Source organism: Pleurodeles waltl, chromosome 1_1 (genome assembly GCF_031143425.1).
Source record: "Pleurodeles waltl isolate 20211129_DDA chromosome 1_1, aPleWal1.hap1.20221129, whole genome shotgun sequence".
Classification (NCBI taxonomy): Eukaryota; Metazoa; Chordata; class Amphibia; order Caudata; family Salamandridae; genus Pleurodeles; species Pleurodeles waltl.
The window spans coordinates 997,530,946-997,550,274 of NC_090436.1; the positions used below are offsets into that span (position 1 = coordinate 997,530,946).

General features: G+C 43.7%; 1 protein-coding gene across 1 annotated transcript in view; it reads left to right on the top strand.

The window, feature by feature from the left end:
• RCHY1 (ring finger and CHY zinc finger domain containing 1) overlaps positions 1 to 19,116 on the top strand; it is a 79,968-nt gene extending 60,852 nt beyond the window's left edge. The window contains exons 8-9 of the mRNA XM_069230291.1: positions 7,925 to 8,045; positions 18,758 to 19,116. Coding sequence (XP_069086392.1) covers positions 7,925 to 8,045; positions 18,758 to 18,886 — 250 coding nt within the window. The 3' untranslated portion in view covers positions 18,887 to 19,116. The remainder of the gene's footprint in view (positions 1 to 7,924; positions 8,046 to 18,757) is intronic.
• Positions 19,117 to 19,329: the final 213 nt, after the last annotated feature.

Below are 19,329 nucleotides of genomic sequence, written 5' to 3' on the forward strand. Positions count from 1 at the left end.
TGTAGTAAACACCCTTCTTCCACTCTTTCTTCTGTTAGCTGAGGAGCCACCCACTCAGGTTTAACAGTTGCCTGACTAGCCAGGACTTCTTGTGGGTCAGGTTGGACTTTATCAGGGCCATTTTTGGAGTTCTCCCCTACTGGAGCAGAATCTCCTTGGCTTGCTGTAACCTTGGCTAAAGGTTGTCCACCCTTCCTACTCTGTTTTCTTTTCTTCTTCTTCTGGGGCCTGCTGGCATTTACTGCAGAGGCAGGACTTCCAGAATCCTTGGGAGAGGACTGGCACTGGACCAGTTCCTCTCTTGGGCTCTGACTAACCTCTGGGTAGTCATTTCCAAGGAGACAATCAAGGGGGAGGTCTGTACTGACTACTACCCTTCTCCAGCTAAGAGTGCCACCCACTTCTATGGGTACTAAAGCCACAGGCCTCTTAGTGACCCTGTCTAGGCTAACTCTTACCCTGGCAGTCTCACCTGGGATGTACTGGTTTGAGAGCACCAGCCTGTCATGCACAATAGTGTGACTGGCACAAGTGTCTCTCAGGGCAGTGGTTGGGATTCCATTCACCAGTAGGTGGTGGAAGTGTCTACTTCCCTCTGGAATCTCCAACTCACCTGTTGGGCCCTGTTTCCAGTTGAAGGCTATGAAGACCTCCTCATCTGAGGAGTCATCTCCCATGGCTACACTGGTTACCCCTGGAATCTTGTTCTGGGGTTTGTTTTTGGGACAAGAAGTGTCCTTGGTGTGGTGCCCAGACTGTTTACAGTTGTGGCACCATGCCTTAGTGGCATCCCAGTTCTTACCCTGGTACCCACCTTTGTTTTGGGTTGTGTCTTGGGGCCCACCCACCTGTTCTGGTTTTTGGGGGCCTACAGAGGACTCTTTTTCTTTGTTTCTAGTGTCACCCACTTTCTCCTGGGGAGTTTTTGTAACCCCTTTCTTTTGGTCACCCCCAGTGGAAGTTTTGGTTACCCTAGTCTTGACCCAGTGGTCTGCCTTCTTTCCCAATTCTTGGGGAGAAATTGGACCTAGGTCTACCAGATACTGATGCAACTTTTCATTGAAGCAGTTACTTAAAATGTGTTCTTTCATAAACAAATTATAAAGCCCAACATAGTCACACACTTCATTTCCAGTTAACCAACCATCTAGTGTTTTTACTGAGTAGTCTACAAAATCAACCCAGGTCTGGCTCGAGGATTTTTGAGCCCCCCTGAATCTAATTCTATACTCCTCAGTGGAGAATCCAAAGCCCTCAATCAGGGTACCCTTCATGAGGTCATAAGATTCTGCATCTTTTCCAGAGAGTGTGAGGAGTCTATCCCTACACTTTCCAGTGAACATTTCCCAAAGGAGAGCACCCCAGTGAGATCTGTTTACTTTTCTGGTTACACAAGCCCTCTCAAAAGCTGTGAACCATTTGGTGATGTCATCACCATCTTCATATTTTGTTACAATCCCTTTGGGGATTTTTAGGATGTCAGGAGAATCTCTGACCCTATTTAAGTTGCTGCCACCATCGATGGGACCTAGGCCCATCTCTTTTCTTTCCCTTTCTATGGCTAGGAGCTGCTTTTCCGAAGCCAATCTTTTGACCATCCTGGCTAACAGGGGGTCATCTTCACTGGAGTTATCCTCAGTGATTTCAGAGGTGTTGGTCTCTCCTGTGAGGGAACCAGCATCTCTGACTATTATTTTTGGAGTCAGGGTTTGAGGGACCCTGTTCTCCCTAGATAGGACTGGTAGGGGGGAATTTTCCTCCAAGTCACTATCCTCTTCCTCTGAGTTGCCACCCTCAGAGGGGTTGGCCTTTTCAAACTCTGCCAAAAGCTCCTGGAGCTGTATTTTGGTAGGTTTGGGGCCCATTGTTATTTTCTTTATTTTACAGAGTGACCTTAGCTCCCTCATCTTAAGATGGAGGTAAGGTGTGGTGTCGAGTTCCACCACAGTCACATCTGTGCTAGACATTTTGCTTCTAAAAGTTGGAATACTTTTTAAGAATCTACAACTGGTTCTAGAATCTAATTCAAACTTTTACAAACTTTTAAACTCTAAAAGAAATGCTAAACAGGATCTAACACAAGGCCCTAGCAGGTCTTTTAAGAATTTAGAAAACTTTTCAAATTGCAAAAATCAATTTCTAATGACAATTTTGGGATTTGTCGTGTGATCAGGTATTGGCTGAGTAGTCCAGCAAATGCAAAGTCTTGTACCCCACCGCTGATCCACCAATGTAGGAAGTTGGCTCTGTATGTGCTATTTCAAAGTAAGGAATAGCATGCACAGAGTCCAAGGGTTCCCCTTAGAGGTAAAATAGTGGTAGTGTGGTCGAGCAGTAGGCTTATCCAAGGAGTAGTGTTAAGCATTTGTTGTACATACACATAGACAATAAATGAGGTACACACACTCGGAGACAAATCCAGCCAATAGGTTTTGTTATAGAAAAATATCTTTTCTTAGTTTATTTTAAGAACCACAGGTTCAAATTTAACATGTAATATCTTGTTTGAAAGGTATTGCAGGTAAGTACATTAGGAACTTTGAATCATTTCAATTGCATGTATACTTTTCAAGTTATTGACAAATAGCTGTTTTAAAAGTGGACACTTAGTGCAATTTTCACAGTTCCTAGGGGAGGTAAGTATTTGTTAGTTTTACCAGGTAAGTAAGACACTTACAGGGTTCAGTTCTTGGTCCAAGGTAGCCCACCGTTGGGGGTTCAGAGCAACCCCAAAGTCACCACACCAGCAGCTCAGGGCCGGTCAGGTGCAGAGTTCAAAGTGGTGCCCAAAACACATAGGCTAGAATGGAGAGAAGGGGGTGCCCCGGTTCCGGTCTGCTTGCAGGTAAGTACCCACGTCTTCGGAGGGCAGACCAGGGGGGTTTTGTAGGGCACCGGGGGGGACACAAGCCCACACAGAGATTTCACCCTCAGCAGCGCGGGGGCGGCCGGGTGCAGTGTGGAAACAAGCGTCGGGTTCGCAATGTTAGTCTATGAGAGATCTCGGGATCTCTTCAGCGCTGCAGGCAGGCAAGGGGGGGGTTCCTCGGGAAAACCTCCACTTGGGCAAGGGAGAGGGACTCCTGGGGGTCACTTCTCCAGTGAAAGTCCGGTCCTTCAGGTCCTGGGGGCTGCGGGTGCAGGGTCTCTCCCAGGCGTCGGGACTTTGGATTCAAAGAGTCGCGGTCAGGGGAAGCCTCGGGATTCCCTCTGCAGGCGGCGCTGTCGGGGCTCAGGGGGGACAGGTTTTGGTACTCACAGTATCAGAGTAGTCCTGGGGTCCCTCCTGAGGTGTTGGATCTCCACCAGCCGAGTCGGGGTCGCCGGGTGCAGTGTTGCAAGTCTCACGCTTCTTGCGGGGAGCTTGCAGGGTTCTTTCAAGGCTGCTGGAAACAAAGTTGCAGCCTTTCTTGGAGCAGGTCCGCTGTCGTCGGGAGTTTCTTGTCTTTTCGAAGCAGGGGCAGTCCTCAGAGGATGTCGAGGTCGCTGGTCCCTTTGGAAGGCGTCGCTGGAGCAGGATCTTTGGAAGGCAGGAGACAGGCCGGTGAGTTTCTGGAGCCAAGGCAGTTGTCGTCTTCTGGTCTTCCTCTGCAGGGGTTTTCAGCTAGGCAGTCCTTCTTCTTGTAGTTGCAGGAATCTAATTTTTCTAGGGTTCAGGGTAGCCCTTAAATACTAAATTTAAGGGCGTGTTTAGGTCTGGGGGGTTAGTAGCCAATGGCTACTAGCCCTGAGGGTGGGTACACCCTCTTTGTGCCTCCTCCCAAGGGGAGGGGGTCACAATCCTAACCCTATTGGGGGAATCCTCCATCTGCAAGATGGAGGATTTCTAAAAGTCAGAGTCACCTCAGCTCAGGACACCTTAGGGGCTGTCCTGACTGGCCAGTGACTCCTCCTTGTTGCTTTCTTTGTTCCCTCCAGCCTTGCCGCCAAAAGTGGGGGGCCGTGGCCGGAGGGGGCGGGCAACTCCACTAAGCTGGAGTGCCCTGCTGGGCTGTGACAAAGAGGTGAGCCTTTGAGGCTCACCGCCAGGTGTTACAGCTCCTGCCTGGGGGAGGTGTTAGCATCTCCACCCAGTGCAGGCTTTGTTACTGGCCTCAGAGTGACAAAGGCACTCTCCCCATGGGGCCAGCAACATGTCTCTAGTGTGGCAGGCTGCTGGAACCAGTCAGCCTACACAGATAGTTGGTTAAGTTTCAGGGGGCACCTCTAAGGTGCCCTCTGTGGTGTATTTTACAATAAAATGTACACTGGCATCAGTGTGCATTTATTGTGCTGAGAAGTTTGATACCAAACTTCCCAGTTTTCAGTGTAGCCATTATGGTGCTGTGGAGTTCGTGTAAAACAGACTCCCAGACCATATACTCTTATGGCTACCCTGCACTTACAATGTCTAAGGTTTTGCTTAGACACTGTAGGGGCATAGTTCTCATGCACATATGCCCTCACCTGTGGTATAGTGCACCCTGCCTTAGGGCTGTAAGGCCTGCTAGAGGGGTGACTTACCTATGGCACAGGCAGTGTGAGGTTGGCATGGCACCCTGAGGGGTGTGCCATGTCGACTTAGTCATTTTCTCCCCACCAGCACACACAAGCTGACAAGCAGTGTGTCTGTGCTGAGTGAGGGGTCCCTAGGGTGGCATAAGACATGCTGCAGCCCTTAGAGACCTTCCCTGGCATCAGGGCCCTTGGTACCAGGGGTACCAGTTACAAGGGACTTACCTGGGTGCCAGGGTTGTGCCAATTGTGGAGACAATGGTACATTTTAGGTGAAAGAACACTGGTGCTGGGGCCTGGTTAGCAGGATCCCAGCACACTTCTCAGTCAAGTCAGCATCAGTATCAGGCAAAAAGTGGGGGGTAACTGCAACAGGGAGCCATTTCTTTACACCCCATGATACTGGAATTCTGCAAAGAGGTCTTAGGAACCATTAAACACATTTTGGGCTTAACCATCTCAGAGACCCCAAGCTTTGTAGTCATGGGATAAAGTTTTGATTCTTAAGAGGTGTGTGAAAAGCAGAATGTACTCTTGTCTGCCAGCTATTGCAGACACAACTGGTGATTATTAGAAGCAATGGCAAGTCTTCGTCACAGATGTTTGGGTGTTATTTGGTGGTGTGTGAGTACCCACCTCAAGGAATTATCACAACAGTTGTTAAGGTGAACCCTCAAAATAACTAAATTAATTTGAGCTCAACCCCATGGGAGTTCTGTCACAGAGAGACAGGCTTAACTTAAGGCAGTGTGTAAAATATTTGTTATACCAAAACAGTGATCAAGTAAAAAAACACAACAATAAAACCCACAAACCAAATTAAAAAATAGAGTGAAATGTAATAAAGGACATGACAAAAATCCAATGAGGGGAACTGGAGATATAATTTTTGTTAAAGTTTCAAGTAGGAATATCACCAGGAAGCACAAAGCACCAATGTTAGTCATTGGTTGCGCTAGACCGGGCCTAGGTGCAATGTGAGGCTGACCACAAGTGAGCACTGGTTGGATACACCAACCAGGTTTGTCCTGGTCAAATATTTAACTTTCTCACTTAGTCCTTTAAAACCCAATCCATCACAGGAGTATACATCTATCGGCCCCCAGGACCTCAGGGGAGGCTCCAAGAGATTCACAGTGCCATGCAGAGGCCAACATCAGGGTACAGTCTCCATTAGCAGAATATGATATCAGTCTTCTATTTAGAGTGTACAGTTGTTGGACGGTGTAGTGTTCCATGAGCAGTCTGTTTTGCATCTCTTGGAGAGGCGGAGCACACACACACACCCTAAATAGAAGAATGATCTCTTATTCTGATACTTGTTCTCATTTGAGAGCAGATTAATTGCATATACGTGAACATATTGTACTACCCACTTCAGCCTGAGACATCAACTTTACAGCCCCCTTTAAAGGACCTTAAAGATTAATTATTGATGATTGCTTATACCACAAGCAGCTTATACCTTGATGAAGTCATTGGTTAGTTAATGCGATAAAAAATGTGTTTGCTGGCTAGATCCTGATATGAGAAAAAAACTGTTTATAAAGAACTGTATTTCCTACAATTTCAAGACTTTCGGGTGATTTCTTCAGGTGTGCTCGCAATTGGTGTTGAATAGTTTTTTATATTGTTGCCTATGAATAGCTTCACCTAAAAGCATTGTCAAAGCCAATAGGTCTGAATTGGAAGTCAAAAGTCGAGATCTATTGGCTTTGCCAGTGCTTGCCTTATTTATGAGGATGATTTCATTTTTTTCTCACCCTTAGACTCAGTTCTTCATTCTTGTCTCTGTTTCTTTTGTCAAGTGCATGTTCTTTAACCATTCTCTTAGCAGGGAATTTTCTTCCTTACTTCCTTGCTTTATTGCAGTAATGGGTGACCCATACATGTTGCAGAAACCTAATTTTTAAGACTGTCTGACTAATGTTTATCAACCGCGTAAGCAGTGCCTGCTGTGCATGAATTGTGAATTTGGTCTTTGGGCTTCTCTACGAGGCAGAGAGCTGTGATCTTAATGCCATTGCTAGAAAGAACTGTTCTGTTAAGAATTTTAAATGAATTTCAGTATTTTGTGTTTACCTGAAAAAATAGGGGCCCTTTGGTTCTACTAGCTACCACATTAGCATGATATGGGATGAAAACTAGGGGTGTGTGAAATCCACGTAATTTGGTTTTGTGCAGTTAATGGAAATGTCAGCAAATTTACACAAATTACACATAATTAGGCGAAATCCAAATCTGTCATTTCGCTGTATATTTTGGAGTGAAATGCATCCTTGTGACAAATTTTGATGATACGTTTTGCACTAAAATAAATAGTGCAAATCAAAAGCACTGCAGACAACAGCAACTTGCACTCTGTTATCCTGTGCGTTTTTGGTAAATTTGTACCTCAAATGGCGGGTTCACAGTTATCATGCGTAATTATTAAAAATGGCATAATTTATGGAATTTAATGTAACAACATTTCCGAAATTATGAAATTACACTGACGTGCCCTAAATTTCGCCCAGGCCTAACTGAAACCTGGAGTGACTCCCAAGACGCCTATTGGGGCTAATATGCAAGCAAACCTCAAGATGCCCTGTGAACCTAAGTTATGTAAAAGAAACGTTGACCTTTTAAAGGTCTTAGACTTGCAGACATAAACTCCTGTCTCCCATACTTGTCCTCTACAAGTTTATAGTTATAAGAAGATAGCAAAATATTTTCCAGTTCATCTGCAGCGCCATGTACATGTACACCGCTTCAGGGTTATGCTGCAGAGCCTAACCTTTGTTATCATATAATAATATTAGGAGTACAGTTGACTAGTTTAATAACGAAGGATGCCAATACCGCACATGTTAGATATTTGGAATCCTGTATTAAATAGACATTAAATAGACCTAGGAGAAGATTGGGTGAGAACCCATTATCAATCAAGTGAATTTCCATGATCAGAGTGTTTGGGATACTCTGAGATTCTATTTGTGTCTATCTTCAATGTCGGGTGGAGCCAATTTGGTCTTCTAGGTGGCATTAGAGTAGACAGGTCTGTGTCCGCACTTCTTTCACAGAGAGAATTGATAGGGAATCTTCAGGATTGTCATAGAGAAGGCATTTCAGGTGTTTAAGTTTTTCTCTTTAGTAAGTTTTTTTAGCACGGTGTCTCTTCTGTATTGGAGACTGACTGCTTTTTTTTAGATATTTGTTTTTGTGTGTACAATAAAGCAGAGGAAATCGGCATGTCTGTTAGACTGAGGAGCCTTGTTGTTTGCGATTTTACATAATAAACCATTAGATGCAAATGAAATACACTAACAACAAGAAGATCAAAATATTTAGAATAAAATGACTTATTGGTTGATTCCTAATGTTTGAGTAATCACTCCTCTGTGTGGTGTTTCACATTGCTGAATTAATCTGTTCTACTCTTTCCTTGTAGCGGTTACAGGTGCCCACTGTGTATGCACTCTGCTCTTGATATGACAAGTTACTGGAAAGAGTTAGACGATGAAGTGGCCCAAACTCCCATGCCGCCAGAATATCAGAACATGACGGTTGAGGCAAGTAGGAATTCACTTCACCTCCATTGATGTGCCCAGCTAGCTCAAGTGCATTATCAGCACCCATTGTTGCAATATCAGCCACCCTCTTTCTGAGTGCGGCGTTAATTATTGCATTTGGGAAATAGGAAATTTGTCTAGTCATTTTCCTTTCGATCTGCAAATGCAACAATTTAGGCATTGTATTTCATTTATGCTTCCTGTGATGTCATTTTGTTCACATGTGCTTTGATTTGATGGTGTACTGAGCAAAATCTGTTTGACCAGATGATTCCTTGGTACAAGTATGAAATGCTGGTGTTCATCGAAGTCACCTATCTGCTGGAGTGGGACGGTTAGTTGAACTTTAAATTTGACCTTGAAGTTGATACGGGTAGTTAGTATGATCGTGTTCTGTCAACATTTACATGGCACAGTCATTTCTGTCACTGTTTGGAAAAGTAGGTGAGTAATTTATTGGGCCTCCTATAACTTTTTATTCTCTTTCTGGCTCTTAGAAGCCTGGCCACTCTGATAGAAATCCTAAAGCCTCCTCTAGGATATAAATATTTTGAACTAATAAACAATGTGGACTGTTCACATGCACGCATGTGGGACCATGCATCTTCCATGTCCAGGTTACTCTTCCAATTTGGAACCCATTGTTATGGTTGTTTACATGGATTGGTGTCTACTTTGTGGTTGTGTGAATCATGTATACTTCTATATCTCTGCCCACTTACTTCAGAACTTTGACTTGTCACCTCTGGTAAGAGAGGAGCACTTTCATGCAACATAAGAATTTGCTTTGAAAAATATGATCCTGGACATGAGTGAACCAGCCTTTTTGTGCCGTAGTGTCAAACCACAAAATCTGTGTCGTATTTACCCCAGGTTGTATTCTTTTCCCAGTTGTAATGACGGTTGGCTTCCACATTCAGCCTAATGTCATTAGTTCGCATCTCAGGTGGTCAGGAATTTGGGTTCTTTAGGAACACGTTTCTGATCTACTGTAGGCACAGCCTCTTTCTGGCTCCAATCTTTAACTCCAACTTTTAACATTCTATATAGATTATTGAAGACTTAGAGGCACTGTTCATTTCCCATAGCATCCTAGTAGCCAAATAGTCTCTGGTTCTCAGACCTCCAGAAGATGGCACAGTCCCCAAACCATATTCTGTCTACTCTACCACAAGATGTTTTGCTCTCGCAGCACTGAGGGCTAATTCTTCCTCCATTTAATCCCTTAGCATGGCTGCCTGATTGCTGAGGGTCTAGTCTTTGGGCATTGAAGGTTGCCTTAAGAAAATATTATGGATCTTCATGTGGTTAGACAAAACATCTACTTAGAAACCTATACAAGAGTAATTAAATGGGTCTGCCACTGGGACCTTAACAAGGAAGCAAATCCTTTGTATTGGACTGGTATTGAGACTGATCTGGAGTCAATAATTGCTTCTGGGTGATTGACTTTTTTGAATCACTTTAGTTGAATCTACCATTGGTTTGATTCCGTTGTTCCTTTTGAAATTGGGGCACAGTACCACATTACTTCTATTCCCTTCTACTTTAAGTGGCCTATTCTCCTTGTGCGTTTTCTGATTTATTTATTTTTTAGCCTACCTGCCTCCATCTCTTTCTCTTTCTCATGATGATGTCTATTTTCTCACATTTGCATAATACGCTTGGGACTGGGCAGGCCCTTCTGCATCTTCACATGTTCTCTGGTAGACTTCGGGAATGCTTTCAGAGTAAGAAGGGCTGTCATGACCCCATTCTTGTCAAAGCATCTTCCAGTTGTGGGGCTGATTTGAACATCGCTGATTTGAACATTTTTGCCATGACAGATTTTGGCTCCCTTTCTGGCCCTGCCTGCATGGACTCTTTCGTCTTGCTATTCCATCGTCCCATTTAGCTTATTCTATTTTTTATAGCGCTCTAATTCTTTTGTTCCTTAATCTCTCCTTTACATAGTTTAGTATCTCATTAATTAGATTTTAAGCTATGTGGTAGAAAACAAATGTAATTCAAACCAAATTATTTAATTTAGTCACTGGCCACCATCGTCTGTGAAGACCTCCTCGTTGCCTTTGATGATCATCCAACATTCTTGGTTCTCATTGACTCATCTGCTGCCTATGATATGGCATATTAACAGATTCTCCGAAAACACCTTTGATACTGGTACAGCTCTTAACTAGAATGACCCCTCATTAATCCTCTTGATCAGGACCACCTACTGTTCCAGTTGAACATGGAAAACATCCCAGATTTACCCCCTTTTCGCTTGGATCTGGCACCTAGAGCAGTGGCCCTCGCAATTTCTAGAACACTTCTGAGGGAAAGGAACTTGTTCAGTGGAGGCAAACAAAGGCTTTAATGTAGGGCAACAGTGCAAAACAACACATTCTCTTTCATTAATGCTGAGCAAGGGTGCAGTCCTAGTAACAAAGCTATGAATCTGTGTGTTTGGTATTGACAAAATATTTTTTTGATTATTCACATGTATGTGGTAGTTAAATGAGTCCTCCCCAGTCTGAGCATGCTGGAAAAACATGATCATATCTCATCATTACTCAAATTGCAGCAGTAGCTTCTGAATATGTAAAGGATGAACTTATGCCCCATGCACATGTTCATGTGTATGGGCCTGTATTACCTATAACCACTGACTATTCTCTATCCCAATCCAAAATCTGTCGTTCAGTCAAGCCCACCCAATCTATCCATTGATGTTCAAAAGACAGCTACATAGAGATGATCCCTGTGTTTTGTGGTTCACGCTACAGGAAAACCTCCCCTTGAGATGCCCTATCTCTTCAGACAATCCTAGTGTAGCAGGGGAATGACAGCTACATCTTGAATTCCCTGGGAAGCAGTTTTTAAGCCACTTTCCCTAATTCAGCTGTATAAAAATGGTAAATTGGCGTTGCTCCCAAAGGCTGTTTTATTTTATTTTTACAAAAACAACAAGTGATGGACGGAATGCTGAACATTGTCAAACATTCACCCCCAGTCACAGATCTGGGTTTAATCCATCGTTTTTTTGCTGCCCATGCCATTCCAGTTTGGACCCAGCCATATGCAAATCAGTCTTGACCCTGTTCCCCATGTGAACAGTCCAGCCCGAACTGCTAGGCCAGGTCTTCACTGGACTGGAAACAAGCATCCTGGGACCGGTTTCGGGGTTTCACCCCTCATCAGCCAGGCTAGCTTGAATCCAGTGGCATGGGAAGCACGGGACCCACGTCTGGGCATACCCTTCCCACTTAGGGCGACAAATGCAAAAACAACAAGTGATGGACGGAATGCTGAACATTGTCAAACATTCACCCCCAGTCACAGATCTGGGTTTAATCCATCGTTTTTTTGCTGCCCATGCCATTCCAGTTTGGACCCAGCCATATGCAAATCAGTCTTGACCCTGTTCCCCATGGGAACAGTCCAGCCCGAACTGCTAGGCCAGGTCTTCACTGGACTGGAAACAAGCATCCTGGGACCGGTTTCGGGGTTTCACCCCTCATCAGCCAGGCTAGCTTGAATCCAGTGGCATGGGAAGCACGGGACCCACGTCTGGGCATACCCTTCCCACTTAGGGCGACAAATGCAAAAACAACAAGTGATGGACGGAATGCTGAACATTGTCAAACATTCACCCCCAGTCACAGATCTGGGTTTAATCCATCGTTTTTGGCTGGGTCCAAACTGGGGTGGCATGGTGAGCAAAAGAACGATGGATTAAACCCAGATCTGTGACTGGGGGTGAGTGTTTGACAATGTTCAGCATTCCGTCCATCACTTGTTGTTTTTGCTTTGTCGCCCTAAGTGGGAAGGGTATGCCCAGACGTGGGTCCCGTGCTTCCCATGCCACTGGATTCAAGCTAGCCTGGCTGATGAGGGGTGAAACCCCGAAACCGGTCCCAGGATGCTTGTTTCCGGTCCAGTGAGGACCTGGCTTGGCAGTTCGGGCTGGACTGTTCCCATGAGGAACAGGGTCAAGACTGATTTGCATATGGCTGGGTCCAAACTGGGGTGGCATGGTGAGCAAAAGAACGATGGATTAAACCCAGATCTGTGACTAGGGGTGAGTGTTTGACAATGTTCAGCATTCCGTCCATCACTTGTTGTTTTTGCTTTGTCGCCCTAAGTGGGAAGGGTATGCCCAGACGTGGGTCCCGTGCTTCCCATGCCACTGGATTCAAGCTAGCCTGGCTGATGAGGGGTGAAACCCCGAAACCGGTCCCAGGATGCTTGTTTCCGGTCCAGTGAGGACCTGGCTTGGCAGTTCGGGCTGGACTGTTCCCATGAGGAACAGGGTCAAGACTGATTTGCATATGGCTGGGTCCAAACTGGGGTGGCATGGTGAGCAAAAGAACGATGGATTAAACCCAGATCTGTGACTGGGGGTGAGTGTTTGACAATGTTCAGCATTCCGTCCATCACTTGTTGTTTTTGCTTATTTTATTTTTAACCCAGTATGACCACTTTATTGACTGTCTTTTCGTGTTTTATGGTTTCTATTTAATGTTGATTGAGTATAGCAGTCATCCATCATCATCATCAAAATAACTTTATTCAGCCGAAGTTCCAGCCATAAAAGCACAGTTCATAAAATACAATAAAACATTTTTAAAATGGTCATAAAAGTACAATATATAAATATAAACGCACAAGATATCTCAGTATCACTTGCCCCCAGAGTTAATAAGCATTATTTGTCTAAAGCTTGTCCATGCCTCTTCCTTCTTCCTTGTAACTAATGCAGATTTAATTAAATTAATCACGGCATAACATGTCGGGGGCGTTATCCTGGATTTGCAACTTGGTTAACTCTGTTCTGTGCTGTCTGCAGTTAGTTGCTTGGAGGACTGGGGCCAGAAAGTGCTTCCTATGCGAAGGATACAAACTACAAAACTACATAAAGTGCTTTGTTTTGTAACATAGTCACAGGGACAGTTGGGGCGATTAACAAACCCGGTACTCTGAGAAGGATATGCTACCAGAAAATGATTTACATTAAAACGAAATCTGGTGAGATCAACTCTATGCCTCTCATTGTGAACTAGTGTCAGATAAAACTCCAGGCCTAGTGAGAGTTTAATATACACATAATTTAGAGCTATGTAGGATTGATTAAATATTTCTCTGGAGGCCTTCTTCTCTCCAGTTATAGAACATCTCTTTAACCAATGATTTGGTACCACTCATAATAATATCTGGGATTCAAAAATACCATTCAATTCCCAAATTCATAAAAAGAGATTTACCATATTTCAACCATGGAATGGGCCCATAGTTATGCAGATTGAGGCAGTGTTGTCTAATCTCCCTTGTAAGATTAGGTTCCATGGTCAACCAAGTCCTTACCCAAAAAAGGAACAGGCTAATTTTAATTATGTTCTCAAAATAGTTTGCACCAAATGGCAAGCGATAGAAGAAAGGGACTGTGGTACTGCCAGCAAATTACGCAATAACTTGTTTTCAATTATCTGAAGAGAATCATCTTTTTTTATTTTTTTATAACCCCACTCTCCTGCTCTGTAGGTCGCTATTGCAACACATTTAATTTTATAGATTGCAGAACGTTCCTTTGCTGTTTTTTGCCCCAACCATCTTGCATGCATGTTGCCCTACACAGTGCTGGGATTCCTTCACACCATATAGGTAAAGTAAGAGCAGCAGAGGGCCCAACATACAACCGTGCCGCACACTCATCCTGGACCTAATCTCCAGAGAAAGTTTTCTCGTGTATCCCATACCGGATTTTCACAAAAATGTCAGAGTGCATCATATACATCAGATTTATCAATGATTTATCAAACCCTTGTTTGTCCATAATGGACCACAAAATTGGGTGGTTTACCATATCAAATGCACTAGAGAGGTCCCGAAATGCGAGGTGGACGAACCCTCTCTTTGCACTGATGTATTTTCCCTAGATAAGCTGAAGGTTTAGGCATTGATCAATAGTACCAACACCTTTGCTGAACCCATATTGTTCTTTAGATACTAACTGCGTCTCCTTTATCCAGGCCTCCAGTTTTAATGCAGTAACCTTGCCCAGGATCTTACGTGAGCTGTCAAGAAGGGAAATTGCTCAGTAGGAGCTTGCCAGATTTTGTTGCCTTTTTACAAAATCGGTACCACCATTGCCTCCTTCCATGATGGGTTCAGATAACCTATAACAGCAGCCCTTAAAACCTTGGTTAAAATGGGCACCCAGAAAGTAACATTGGATTTGAAAAGATTCATAGGGACCCTGTCTGTGCCTGGCGCTTTTCCAAATCAGCCCTGATTGATTGCTTCTGCTACGTCCTTGAACTGAATTGACTGGCTAAGTAAATAAAGTTCTTCCTCACTCGGCTTTAGTTCAAGGGAAGTTACTGATAGGAAAATTTCCTTTTCACATCTAAATACAGCAGCAGTGATGTTAGTGCGGAGGCTGGGTTTGTGATATCCTGAGGAAAAGGGGGTTTATTCACAATCTTCCAAAAACTCACATTGTCCCTTAAATTGGTTGCCTTCTCCAGATCCTCCCAAGTGTCCCTTCTGATCTCAACTTTCCTTTGTTCTAAAGCCTTCCTATAGTCCTTCCTCCAGGACTTCATTTCGACATTGGAGCGTTTTTTTTTTTTCTCGCCAGGTCGCGTTTGAGTTACTTGTGTGCTAATATACAGGTTTGGTTAAACCAACCATTCAAAGGTTTATTACTTCTGGTTTTATTGGCTAACATCTTGGAAGAAATAGGTGAACAAACATCACCAAAAGCCTCAATAACTCTCACACAGGGTTCTTCACAGGAAGTTACGACTGAAAAGGCTACTTGATTCTCTTTAATAATATCATACATAAATTTATCCTTATCAATCTTTTCCCATTTCCATTACATACCCCCGTTGCGTGAATACTCTGTTGGGTGGCTGGCATCATTTCACCCTTCCTCAACCAGATGTAGGGGAAAAGAGACAATTAGCGGATTGTGGTCGCTACTACATCTGACCACTACCTCAAAATCTTGCACCAGGGATTGTTAGAGACAATAACTTGATCAATGTTACCACGCTTCCTATTGACAATAAATGTAGGAGTGAGCGATGCAGTTGAGTTTCTGTAATCTCTAGCAAAGGTCAAATAAAACTCGTTTGGCTGCATCCCCATAAGGTATGTGCTTAAAGTGTCACTTCCACCCCTTTCTGGTTTCTTAGCCCACATGATTTAATACAGCTATTCTCACATAGGTGCAAGTTAAACTCTCCCTCCCAAACAACAAGAACTTCCTTGCTGTGCACTTGCAATGTCCTCTTTAAAGTCATCAATAACTTTTGTTGAATTATCATCAAAAATACTCCAATAAAAAGTTATCAACATGATATCAAATTAATTAGGTAAAATCATTACCAATAACTGGTAAAAGGAGTTAGATTTAGCTTCCATAATTTTGAGTTTAGTCAGTTTGGTAGCATGGAAGTTAGTTAATCTAACTTTAGGTTTTACCACACTGGAGGGGATTGCGAGGGTGTTAAAAGACTGAAGGCCATTCAAATGGGACTCATCCAGGGCCCAGATTTACTGCAGGCAGAATGTATTATGCTCATTTATGAACAATACCCAATCTGTATTAACAAATTTTCAACGGATCCCCACCACATTCCATGACAGAATCTTGATGCCAGCACTCTTGGTGTAACTAACTAATTGTTGATCGTCCAGCCCTTTTATAGAAGAAGAGAAGGTGCTGGGAACTCCTTGAGAGTACACCTTGTGGGTGTTACTTGAAATCATGTGTCCTGCTACATAGCACGACCTGGGGGAAAGATGTATGAGCCATCCCGAGCAAGTTTCTTGTGTACATGACTTTCTCTGTTGCTTGCCTATAATGCCTCTGGTCAGTCAATCCTGGCCATCCAACGGCAACAAAACTTTGAAACTGTTCTTAATAGAATCACTAAAAACTAACTGGCATGGATAAACAAAAGGCCCAACTGCAAGGCCCCCATCCCCAGTGGGCCTGCACGGTCTATAAAAGTGCCCCAGTGGAAGAGCCTTGATTTTACTCTGTGATGATGTCCTTTGAGAACGACTCTGGAGCAGCATACCAACAATTTGAGGGTTCTTAAAGTTGCTAATCACACAGTCCCTTGGGGAGTCTTTGAGATGAATGCCCAGCCATGTAGTTCTTCTCACAGTGAAGACTTCCTTTGCTAGATCCTGCGGCCAGCCTGAGTTTGTTTTCAGCCAAAGGATAGATTAATTGTTTTCATATGTTCCTCATCTCTATGTGGTGGTAGTACTGGGATGTCCTTTAAAATATTCAGATATGATGCGCAATAAGAGGATAATTGTGGTTAGACTGTATTAGGCCTTCCAGAAATCCGTTTGCTATTGCCAGCAGGTGCATCTTTACTCTTACTTGACATTTGCACCCTCTCTGATAATTGGGCTATCCATCCAGAACTAGTCCCATTGTGCCCACTATGGCGGTCTTCCAGTATATTTGGCACTTGAGCGTGTTGCTGAATGGGAGCCTGTAGAATCTCTCTGGCATGAACAATGCGATCAGCACTTTTGAGCAGGAGCGAGCTTTATAATCCAGCGAGTTGGGCTTCAATCTAATCAAAGCAAGAGATTATGGGAAGAGAACTCCGTGTTTAACAGTTCCCTAAACCTTCCTAAGCAGCCCTCCATAAAATGGTTCAAACTTTGTGTGCTTGAAAGTAAAGTCTCCAACTCCCCCCCCAGGATGGGAATAGGAGGCAGGAAGGGCACAAGCCTCCACCCAAGCTACTGACAATGGATTGACCTTGGGTACTAAAGAGATGTTACCAGTTTGCTTACTAAAATTACCCCTCTTGACTTTCCTGGCTGGTGCAGTTTTGAGGCTCTCAGTATCACCCGCTGGCAATGACGCTGAGTTGGTGGCCTCTGAGGAGGTGGTAAAAATGGGATATGGGGTGATAGGGATATACAGTGTTGTTACTGCAGCTCCAGGGGCACTCATCATCAGAGGCATACCAGGTCAAGCGGTGCCCAATTTTAATTATAGCCTTATCCCAGTTATTTCTATCTCGTTATTACTCCCTCCAGGTTTTCTTTTGCCCATTGTAAGGCAGGGATAGAAATAAACCCAACCAAGCAATTCAGATAAATGTAACAGACTTACACTCTGAGGATTCAAAACAAGTCCCAATGGCAGCTTGAAAGAAGTTAAACAGGACTTTTGAACCAGGGAACCACAAGCGGTGTCTCTGCCTCTTCCTGGCTATGATGGGCAAAGACAGGCCCCTCTTGGTCTAGTCTTCACCCAGGCACTCGCCTGGGTGCGTCCTGCATACATCCTGCCCTGCGGGAGGGAAAGTGCTCTGACAAGTGCCGGGTAGGTGAGAAAACTGCAGAGAGTGCCTCCAGGTGCAATGGTTAGTGGTAGATTCAGTCCATATAAACGCACTGGTCCCACAAACAAAGTCAATCTCATTCCAAATATTAATGAACGTGACCCTCTTATGTAGGATCTTAGTCTGAATTATGCATCACTCTTTGTCAACTCCCAGAGGCTGCTAAGCTTCAAATACTTTGAATTTTTGTTGATGGTGTGCTCTTGGGGCAAGGTGGTGAGGAATCACTGCTCAGGCTGAATGAGCAGGCACCTCTCGACACCATATTCACGGCTGTTTTGATAGTAGAGTGCTCTGAGGAGCTGTATCAAGGAATCAGAAGGCTTACCTATCCTTTGTGGTCCCTTTTCCACTAAATTGGTTTAGAGGTCCTCGCGGGGCTTGGGCAGGGTTAGGCGGATGTCTGACGGTTGCAGTGAAGCTCTGGCCTTGAGTAGATGGAGTAGCGCTGCCCGACTCCTGAAGCATGTGCTACTCGAACAGCTGACTTCCAGTTCCTGGGAGTACAGGTGGGAGAAAAGTGAAGGCAGAGTTAAAACAGGCTGGTGCATACTAAGGGTGAGCAGGAGCAAGGAACAGAGGCCCCTTCCGGATGACAGAGTTCGGGGTGTAGACCGCATTCAATTTCGGAGGACTAACTTTAAGAGCCACAGGCCAGTAGCTTACAGCAGGGTCTGCAGTGGGGGAGGGGAAGCTGGACCCCAAGGACTGCCACATCATTCAGTCGTCTCCTTCCAGCAGCCCAATTGCCCTCACGTATCATCCACCACCTATTCCACTATTACTTATCACCCATATTGGATAGCATGTTGCCTTCATAAAGCAGTTTGCAATTTTTTTTTTTTTTAATGCTTTATTTAAAAAAAAATATGTTTGTTTTAAAGGATTGTTGTCCTAATTCGCATATGTCACGGATAATGGAATAAGAAACTTTTCATGTACTATACTTTCATAATATTATCTTAGTACAGTATCAGGAACGACTGAATGCCATCTCTTGTTTTTATTATTTGAAGCTACGGCATTATTGAGTAAGCTGGTATTACTGATTTTATTTTAGTGTTGGGACAGTGCTACATCTGAGTACCTACTTAATAAGATTTAAAGTGTTGTAGCATCCATCATTTAAACTTAATGAAAGGATAGCTGTGCACGCAAATACTTTTTTTTTGTGTACACCCCTTATCATTTCCCCCCATAAAATGTTATATGTGTCTTTCACCCCGTTTGGACAACTAGCTTGAGTGAGAACATCTAGAAAGGTCCAGCGTGCTGCCAACTGAAAGAATTATTTAGCTATTTTTTGCGTGTATTCTCATTTTGTTTTGGTTTGAATTACAGATTCTATGCAACGACTGTAGTGCACGATCCATGGTGCCATTCCATATTCTAGGAATGAAGTGTTTAAGTTGTGCATCGTACAACACTGCCCAAGATGGAAAGAAACACGTGCTGAACCAGCCTCAGTGACAGTTTTGCCTGCTGTAGAAAAAAATAGACACATATACGGAAAGACCAGCTTAAAGTACCTCGTTCCTTGTGGTGGGGCAAGAGCTTTAAAATATTGAAAGATAACCAGACGTCTGTTTCTAATTCAATCTTTCTGAAAAAACATTGGTTGTACAAAGTATAATCGCTGATATGTTTAATTTTTACTTGTCTACCATGCAGATAAGAAGTAAACGGCACTGCAGATATTATTTAAAGTGTGATTTAGCCGTTGTTTTTAAAATTGATTTTCACATGGAAATTAAAACAGTGAGATTGGATGCTAAATAACAAGTAACATGAAATTGGAATTATGCAAACTACAGGAATTATTTGGCAAAAGATGATCAAATTATATGGTAGATATGACTATATTATGCACAAAGCAAAGTCAAATTGTGCAGCAGGGAAAAGCAAATCATGAA